This window comes from Momordica charantia (assembly GCF_013281855.1).
Source record: "Momordica charantia cultivar OHB3-1 chromosome 9 unlocalized genomic scaffold, Mcharantia_2.0 BLBB01000009.1, whole genome shotgun sequence".
NCBI classification, from domain to species: Eukaryota; Viridiplantae; Streptophyta; class Magnoliopsida; order Cucurbitales; family Cucurbitaceae; genus Momordica; species Momordica charantia.
Genome location: NW_028275167.1, coordinates 28,045,977 through 28,055,063, shown reverse-complemented (window position 1 = coordinate 28,055,063; position 9,087 = coordinate 28,045,977). Strand labels below are relative to the sequence as shown.

The following is a 9,087-nucleotide window of genomic DNA, read 5'->3' as shown; positions in this document are numbered from 1 at the left end:
AATGTCGATCTTGATGTAAATGTCAAGGTTTCAATTTTATGAAAATGTCGATGAAAATATAAATGTCAATAGATATTTCTGAAAAATTTACAAAAATAAAAATTCACAAAAACTATCTAAGTTAACAATGATGTATTTTATCATTTCTAAATAAGTTAAAAATGAGAGATATTAATATTATGTTTATATTACTTAGATTTTGTTGATATTGTCATATTTTGTTGATTCTTTTTCATCATGTAAATGTCAATTTATCATCCGAGTCGATATCGAATTCACTGATATATGAAAATGTGAGACACGTTGACCGAATATTAAATGGATGTTGCCGCGTTTGTATAAAAATAACTCGCAAAATATCTAGTTGAATTGAACAACTACGTGCTTTAAATACTCTGCTCATCCGATGCACGACTTCAAGATTTGATACGATGCCGTATCAAACAGATGGGATATTCCCATACAGAGCATGTGTTGATTATTGAACATACTTTTATTTTATATATTTTTGCTCTGGCTGTTTTTTTTTTCCCTTTTTGAATGAGAAAATTTGGCACGCATCGGGACTGAGGGATGAATATAATGGAGGACAAAAATGGAAATTAAAAGTGTGCTCGATGCCGATCACCAAAATATTACTGGACTGATTTGATCGTTTATTTTCGATTAAAAAGTCGTGGTTCAAATCATAAGGATCTAACGTTGAAAAGAGGGTAAACCTAACTAGAATATAGATATTTATTGTATTAAATTTATGAATATATAGAAATGTCAATTTGTGAACGAAAAATTCATAATTTTTTTTAAAAATATAACATCATTTTGATTTTTTTAATACAACAAACAAAATAACTCCCAGCATCCATGGGATTTGTTCAGTTAATCTTGCTTTTGACACGTGAACTAGTTCTTTATTTTTTTTTCTCTTTTCATTTATTCCTTATAATAAATAAATAAATAAATTATAAAATCAGATTAATTTGATGAGAAATTGGAAGTTGTGGAGAGGTCCAGCCCAGTGCAACCTTATCTTTTTCTCTGGAACAGAGAAAACCGAAACAAAGAGAACTCGAAACTGTTAGAGAGAGAAATAAAGAGGAGAGAGAGAGAGAGAGATGGATTTTACAGAGAAGGAAGAATTATTGGTTAAAGAATCGTGGGAAGTTTTGAAGAAGGATTTGCCTCTCTACAGCCTTCGTTTCTTCACTCAGTAAGTTTTTAGCTTTTTTTTTTTGTTGGTTGAAATAATATAATAAATGGTGTTAATTTAATTTTGTTGTTACTGAAATGGAATAATGAAATTAATTAAGGATACTGGAGATAGCTCCAGCAGCGAAGGGGATGTTTTCTTTCTTAAGGGATTCAGAAGAGATTCCTCACAACAACCCTAAGCTCAAGGCTCATGCTCTCAAGGTTTTCAAGATGGTCAGTTTTTCTTTTCTATTTTTTTTTTTCCAAAATCAATTTTTTTTTTCATTTTTAATACAACTGTGTCCGGACAAGAATTTAAACTCACGACTTTTTAGCGTGAGATTGATATATTCACTGATTGAACTATGCTCGGTTTGGTTTGATTAAAAAAAAATAGTATGAAAGTTATGGTTCTTTTCATACTAAAATTGAATCTGCTTTCTTTTAACATCACTTTAAAAAAAATGCACAAATTAACATCTCTTTTGGCCTGCTTATTTATAATGACAATGAAGTTCAATATTCAAAATGTCAAAACAGTGTTAAATATAGATAGCTCTAAATATGAAACATGTGATACATTTTACTTATTTAATTTTGTTTTAGAATACAACATTGCATGGTAGGTTTGAAGATTTCATTTTTTTTTGACATATAAAGATTTAACTGTTGAGTTAAGTTTAGATTAGGAGGATATTTTGAGTCTTATTATATTTGAGTTATGGCCTGCTAGATTTTAGCTATTAAATGTTCATGCCTTTTCTACTATACTTTAGGATAGTTGTAAGTTACTATACAAGAGGTTGAATTTCGTAATTTAATTCATATGAATTGATCGTAGATTCAATTTGGGTCCTATGATTTCAAAAGTTTCAATCTAACGGGTTTTATAGTCTAATATTAGTTTCAATTTGGCACTTATAATTTTAAAAGTTTCAATTTTGGTCTCTATAGTTTAGTGAATTTGAATCGGAAAGTTGTATACATGAACTCAATCCATTAATAACATGTTATGATAATTAAAATCATAGTTATGCACATGAAATATTCCAAGTTTCCTCTATAAAAATCTCAAAATTTTCGTAGGAGATTATATTGTTAATGTGGAACTAATACAAGAAAATGAACACTGTGATTGTGAAGACATGTGAATCAGCCATTCAACTGCGAGAGAAGGGGGAGGTGGTGGTCTCTGAGACTACCCTCAACTATTTGGGCTCTGTCCATCTTCAGAATGGAGTCATTGCTCCCCATTTCGAGGTAACTTAGTCCTTGATTTTTTAAAATTTTCAATTAAACCTTGCTAATAAAATGTATTATTAAATTATTGTTTTAATTACATACTCAGAATCTTTATATAGACATGTAGGATTTGTGGATCAGATTTTGCTGGTAGAAGAATTGAGTTTTATGGATTAGATAGCATTTAAGTGATATTCTCACATCTCTAAATATGCTAATAAATAATGATCTAATGATACATCACATTTTTCGTAAACTAATATCTTGAGAAACTTTGTATAGAAGAACCTAATTGAGAATTTTTAATTTTGAATACATAAAAGGTAAGGTTGAGAATTTTAAAAGATTAAAGATCGAATAGAGAATTAAGTAAAAGATTAGTGCGTAAACGAATGATTTAAAGTGGTGATTGGATTTGATGCCAACTCAGGTGGTGAAAGAAGCATTGCTACGAACAGTGAAAGAAGCAGTGGGAGAGAAATGGAGCGACGAAGTGGACAGTGCCTGGGGAAAGGCCTACGACCAATTGGCTTCAGCAATCAAAGCTGAAATGAAATAAAAAGATTAAAAATTCCATTTAATTGGTGATCAAATTCATTCAAAATTTGGCTGATTTGTTATTTATGGTCCAGAAATTGAAGAAAACAACAGTGCATAAGATTTATGATGGTAATAAATTGTTATTACAAATGAAGTTGCTTCTCTTCCAACTTCAAATGCTCAGATTTTGCAGTTTTAAAAGTCATTACAAACCTAGCCTCATCTCATGAATTATACTTGAATCAAGCCTATGATGAAAACTAATGTCAGAGATTAGAAACGAAAAGAATCTTCAGAATTACATTTTTTTTCCTTTTTATTTACGTAAAAAATGATGAATCGACCATGCAATTTGTCATTCCAATTATACAACGCAAGATAATGTTCCAGATAATCAGAACAACACAGCGGCGCCTACTGAACACTACAACTCACAGCTCCCCATCTGTGTTATGAAAATAAAAGGACTTACCCTCCCATCGGATTCAAGGAGTTGCACGCTACTGAAATTACTCGTTCCGCATTTTCCCTCCTTTCTTCTACAGTATCGAGTATGCGCGGATCACTTCGACAATCGGTGCTCGACACAGTGGGCACTTGCCACCACCACGGACCAACTCGTTTGCGCATTTTGAACAAGTGCACATATGTCCGCATCTGCAGTAAGATTTTCATTTTACAGTTGGTGTCTTACTCTATTCCGATTTTCAAAGAGATTACAGTTAGGAGATATACCTGTATAGGAGAGAGTCGATATGGCTGTCGCAACAAACGCAACACGTTCCCTTCCTCACATGACACCATTTGGAACCATCCTCTGACGTCTCGGCGCCTAAACCTATATCGAGAGGCAATTCGTGATGGACATAACAGAATAGCTCTAAGGGAATTCTCCTCAACATATGGGAGTAGCAACACCATTGCATTAAAATGTAAAACTGACCTTTTTCACCGGCAGATCTGTTCAATGCTGCAGAAACTTCTTGTCTGACAGAACGCTGCAACTCCAGTTGCATGTCCATACAAGCCTCCAACATCCTCTGCATGTGATTCATGCCTTGTTGAAGTCTTGCCATGTCTGCTCTCAGATCGTTAACGATCTCCCATTCCTGCTAAAATCAGCAACGGCTCTAAGCAAAAACCCTCTCTAGCCAGACAAACTATAATCCGAAATAAACAGCTCCAAGGCAGGAATGATGAACAAACAAATATCAAATTATTCCACATATTGGTAGAACGCTACTTCCCGGATAAAGATAAAATGCAGTCCAAGCATAACTCAAATAGATAAAGACAACACCTATTGCCATCCTAAAAGTTGATGGTTTGATCTCCACCAACTTAAAATATGAGATTTGATTGGTGGTTTGGTTTTAAATATTCTCTTGTGCATGTTCTGCTTAGCTCACTTGAAGCACCAGTCAAATAAAGTCTGAACTATTTCTTCATATAGCAAGAATGTGAAGGTAGTTTTTTCTACAGGTTTCCAGAGTTATTGAATAAAAGAATTCCCTCCCCCATAACAAACGGAGTCATGTTAAGCCTTCTTTATAGGCATTTTAAATCCAGAATAAAAATTAAAAAAGGAAAAAAAAAAGAAGAAGAAGAAGATTTGAAGCTTACCATTTCTGAACGATGCATGGTATGACGAGACCAGCTGGTATGATGCAGGTCATGGTGCCAAAGTGGCTGAGGTGGAGGAACTGGTGGAGATGGAAGCACCAGAGAGGGTCTATTGACTGCATCATTTTGTTCATCTCTCTGTTGGTCCTGATCCTGAGGTGGAGAAGCAGTAGTTGGTGAAGGCAAAGTTCTATGCAAATCCCAATCTATGGGAGCACGACCTTGCCTCTCCACATATGATTGTATTAATTGGTCCAGACTTTCACGGAAACCGCTACGAAGAAGGTTAGAAACACTTCTCCTGCAAAACGGATACAAAACAGTCTGTAAATAAACCTATGCCAGCCAATGTGAATAATACCAATACTAATAGAATGATAATTACCTGCTTAAGAGTTCTCTAACTTCCATGCTATAGACATTTTCGTCGTCAGGTGGGTGAAACCTATTGAACCGTCTAACTGGAACCGACCGACGACTTCTAAAAGGAGCAGAGGGCCCCTCCGACCAATTCCCAGCAGGTTCTCGAGTGCCTCTCTCATGCCAAACTCTGGCAGGTTCTGCTGGATGCACTTCTCTTCTTTCCGCGTTTCCCTGAGTACTGGGTGGCGACCAATCATTAGCTGAATTTGCCTGCCAATTTCCAGTCACATCCTCGGCATTATCGTCTCTCCACTCACTGAGTGGGCCAAAGGTTGTCTGTTGCCAGTTTCTTCTACCATCTTCAGTAATTTGTTCGCGCCAGCCCCCTTCTTGATTTGTAGTTTCTTGCCAATTCATATTCTCTACCTCTGAGTTGCTTTCCATGTTTTCAATTTGATCGGGCAACCGATTGGTTTCAGCTACCTGACTCTCAGGCTGTGACTGCACGTATTCTTGCTGGATGTTCTGTGAACCATTTGTTTGAACCCTATCATTTCTAGATTCATTCATGTCACTGCTAGTTGCAGTATCAGATTGGCTTCCTGCTTGACCACGGACAATATTTTCCAATCTAAAGCGGAATCCCTCCCTGGGAAGTAAAATGTACATATAAACTAAACCATTATCAAATAATAATACTTCTTTACAGACTCTGTACAAATCAGAAATCAGAAAACACAAATCTAGGAAGTTCCTTTTGAGATGATTCAAGGCTCACTGGACTTCCAGCAAAACACCCGAGATTAAAAATATATTACTAGACACAGAAATATGAAGATGCTTAGAATGCCCAAAAATACCTTTATTCGTAAAACATACACGTCACAAAAAGAAAAGATTGAACCATCTTCACGAGACAACATACCTTAAACCAGAAACAGTGTGTCGCTGCTGTAACTGAACCAATTCACTTGCTGCCATAGAAGGTGGCCTCTCCTCTTCAACAGTCCTTTCATTTCTCAAAAATCTACCTCTAAGTAATGACTGGGGAAATATACAGGATTAGTGGTCATATAATAGCTATGAGTGCAAATAACATCTAACGGACCAATAACATGTGGAAGAGATAATATAAGGTAAACATTACTAAAAATTGTCATTAAGACTGAGACATAATTATAAATAATCCTATAGAAAAATGTTTCAAAAATCACTTTCTGCCATTTGGGGTCGCTCTTAACTCTTAAAGAGCATCACCTGTAAAAGAAGCAGGATGCAGAATATATTTTAACAGGCGAACTCTAGAAGGAAAAACTCATAAATGCAAAGTTTTCAAATAAAGTCCGACCTAGTCCTTAGCCTTTGCCAGAATCCAATCAGTTTTAATTTGAACCAAAAGTGAACTCAGACATAGAAAGGATATATAAAACAACATTCACACTTGGCAGCTGACCTGGATGCGGTTGCGATGAGCAAAATCAGAAACAGCACGATACTCCAAAAGGCCTTGAAGTTCCCTCTGTCGTTCCCTCTCTATCCTTACAAGTAAATCAAGAACTGCTTGTCTTCCTCGCAACCTTAACAAGTCTCTGCGGATGTGTTCATTTTGGCCTTCATCCTGGTCAGCAACCAATTCATCACGGCCTCTGTCAACTTGAGCACCAAGTCCGGTCCCTCGATCTTCTCTCCTGTCACCACCACGACTTCCTCTTTGTTGGCTGGTCATTTGTACCCATTCTCTAACAATCCTAACTCTCTCTCGTTCTGTTTCCCCAAGCCATTCAGCTCTGGATCTTGTGGTTCTCTCAGAAACGTTAGGTGAAGGATCAGTAATTCCAGTCTCCATCCATCCCCGTACAATTTGCCTCACTCTCTCCCTCTCAACTTCGCCAAGATCAGGAGATTGCTCTCTGCTAGAACCATTATTTTCATCCCTCACACGCTGTGATGCAATTTGATCGTGATTCCACGCCCCATAATCATTCTCACTCTCACTTGCATCCACCAAACTTCCCTGATTCTCACTCCCTCGACTATCAGACATATTTGTACTTGACATATTGGTAGAAGAATCAACACTTGTTTGCTGCCTCAATCTTTCCCTCACCCTCTCACGAGCCCGATTTAACATATGGTCATCCTCCAGCTCCCTCCACATCTGTAATATTGCAGAAGCTTGTGTACTCGGAGTCTCAGCGGCAGTCTGCTGCCTTGAAGTTGGAGAATGGGACTCCCCCCTTAAGAAAGACGAATCAAGCATTGAAACGGTGTGCAATCTTGCAAGTGCCATCAACTCAGATTCACGATTTCTCCTCTCAATTGTTGTTATCATTTCCTGTGCCTGCCGAGCAGCCCAGCGGCTCAAAATCCGAGAGTGGCGTCGGCGTGCAGCTGAAGACTCTGCCAAATCATCACCCTCAAGATCAGACCGCCGTCTCCTCCGTAGAAGCTGATCACCTTCCTCATCCTCGACTTCTTGATTGGCAGCAGAACTACATGAAGCAAATGGAATACATTCATCCAGGTGCCCACGCATTAACTCCTCAAGTCCACGCTCTAATTCCGCTCGGGCATCACTAGAATCAGGCTTCTGTTGTAGCGGTTGATAATCCGTCATCCTCTGCAATCTCTTACCCTACTGCCGGAAACGACACCCCAAACGAAACCCTCGACATTCTATCAATAATAATAATACCATTAATCCTTATCCCTTCCCCCGAGAACAAATAAAATCACGCCGTTGAATTACTCCATAACACAAACCAGACCCTAACAATATCTCCGAACCCAATAGAGGTATAACAACTACACAATCGGATTGAGACCCAACGGGCTCCACAACATACCACCTGACAAAAACAGAATCCGAATAATCAAATCGTCAAAACTGACAATGGAAAAGAAGATCCGACGAGAACATTGGACACCCAATGGCTAAATTAGATTAGTTTGAAATCGTGAACTGTCGGATGCAAAGAAACCAATGGAGGACGAAGACGGCGGGATCAAAACAAGAAATCAAGGCTAAAAAAGAGTATGAAGGATGGGATTCACGGGTAATTACGTACCTCTGAAGCTCTTTGCGCGTTTATTCCTGACCAAGTATGAGAAACAAAACCCTAAATTTCCCCCCTCAAAGAACGAGAAACTGAAAATGGCGAGAGAATTATACAGAGAAGTTGAACAAGGAGAGGCAGAGAGAAAAAGAGAGATCAAATGAGAGAATGATGTCAAAATTTATAAATTCCCCTGTAAGAGAGAGAGTTTTTAGAGAGAGAATGTTCGTAGCGAGCGAGCGAGGGGGAGAGAGAGAGAGAGAGAGATGTTCGTTCTGATTTTCTCACTATTTTTCTTTTTATTTATTTATTTTCTTTTTCTGTTTTGTATTTTTATGAGACAGAGGAGGAGACTCCGGAGAGGGAAGCGGAAAGCGCCGACCTACCAAGAATTGACACGTCATTTTTTAATCTTCTCTTTCTCCCTAATTTTTATTTCGTCGACAACTAAAGATAATTCTACATTTTAATAAAGAAATTAATTAATTGTTTAAATATGCCTTATCCAAACTATATAATATTTCCTCCCGATGCTTCTTTAATATAATATCTGCGTAGGAAAGTTCATTTTTTATTCACGAACTTTGCTGAAGTAGTCGAATTTAACCTCAAAATTAAAATTTCAGTAAATGGTTGTATTTCTGTTAATTGGATTATTATTTTCTTTGCAATTTGTATTTACTGAATTTGCTCTTGGTAGCTTTGTTTGGTTTTTTTTTATTATTATTCAGATTTTTAGTAGTGTTGAGTAGTTTTCTTGGGTCAAACATGAGCTTAGTTCAGCGGCTAAAATACTTAATTTTTTTTTATGTGGAGTGGAGGATCGAACTCATAATTTCATGTTAGAGGTATATGTCAATTACACTTACTTCGACATTTTTTTTTCTAAGATGAATTCGAATATTTATGTGGTAAATAAATTATCTTTTTTTAGTGCATGGTTTATTGTTTAGGATAAAATCTTAAAATTTTAAGTGGTTTCATCAATTTTTTTTTCTATTTTCTATTTTTATTTTAAGAAATGTATCAATTTCACCGTTTATTCTTACTCTAAGATCTTAATTTATTTTCT

At 36.6% G+C, this 9,087-nt stretch overlaps 2 protein-coding genes across 4 annotated transcripts; one reads left to right on the top strand and one right to left on the bottom strand.

The window, feature by feature from the left end:
- The first annotated feature begins 991 nt into the window (after positions 1 to 991).
- HB2 (hemoglobin 2) lies at positions 992 to 3,127 on the top strand. The gene is made up of 4 exons (XM_022283315.2): positions 992 to 1,210; positions 1,311 to 1,425; positions 2,335 to 2,451; positions 2,864 to 3,127. Exons 1-4 carry the CDS (start codon positions 1,116 to 1,118, stop codon positions 2,990 to 2,992), a joined length of 456 nt encoding a protein of 151 aa, XP_022139007.1. The 5' UTR covers positions 992 to 1,115; the 3' UTR covers positions 2,993 to 3,127.
- LOC111010044 (RING/U-box superfamily protein) lies at positions 2,623 to 8,300 on the bottom strand. 3 transcript variants are annotated; one of them, XR_002601309.2, is made up of 9 exons: positions 8,028 to 8,300; positions 6,413 to 7,808; positions 5,885 to 6,003; positions 4,982 to 5,608; positions 4,597 to 4,897; positions 3,917 to 4,085; positions 3,709 to 3,811; positions 3,446 to 3,630; positions 2,623 to 2,978 (listed from the first exon to the last, which is right to left on the bottom strand). XR_002601309.2 is itself a non-coding variant. In XM_022283313.2 (8 exons), exons 2-8 carry the CDS (start codon positions 7,574 to 7,576, stop codon positions 3,513 to 3,515), a joined length of 2,601 nt encoding a protein of 866 aa, XP_022139005.1. In that variant the 5' UTR covers positions 7,577 to 7,808; positions 8,028 to 8,300; the 3' UTR covers positions 3,265 to 3,512. The 3 variants fall into 3 exon arrangements, 2 of the variants coding, with proteins under 2 accessions (XP_022139005.1, XP_022139006.1); XM_022283313.2 differs by lacking the exon at positions 2,623 to 2,978 and having other exon boundaries at positions 3,265 to 3,630; XM_022283314.2 differs by lacking the exon at positions 2,623 to 2,978 and having other exon boundaries at positions 3,265 to 3,630; positions 3,917 to 4,082.
- Positions 8,301 to 9,087: the final 787 nt, after the last annotated feature.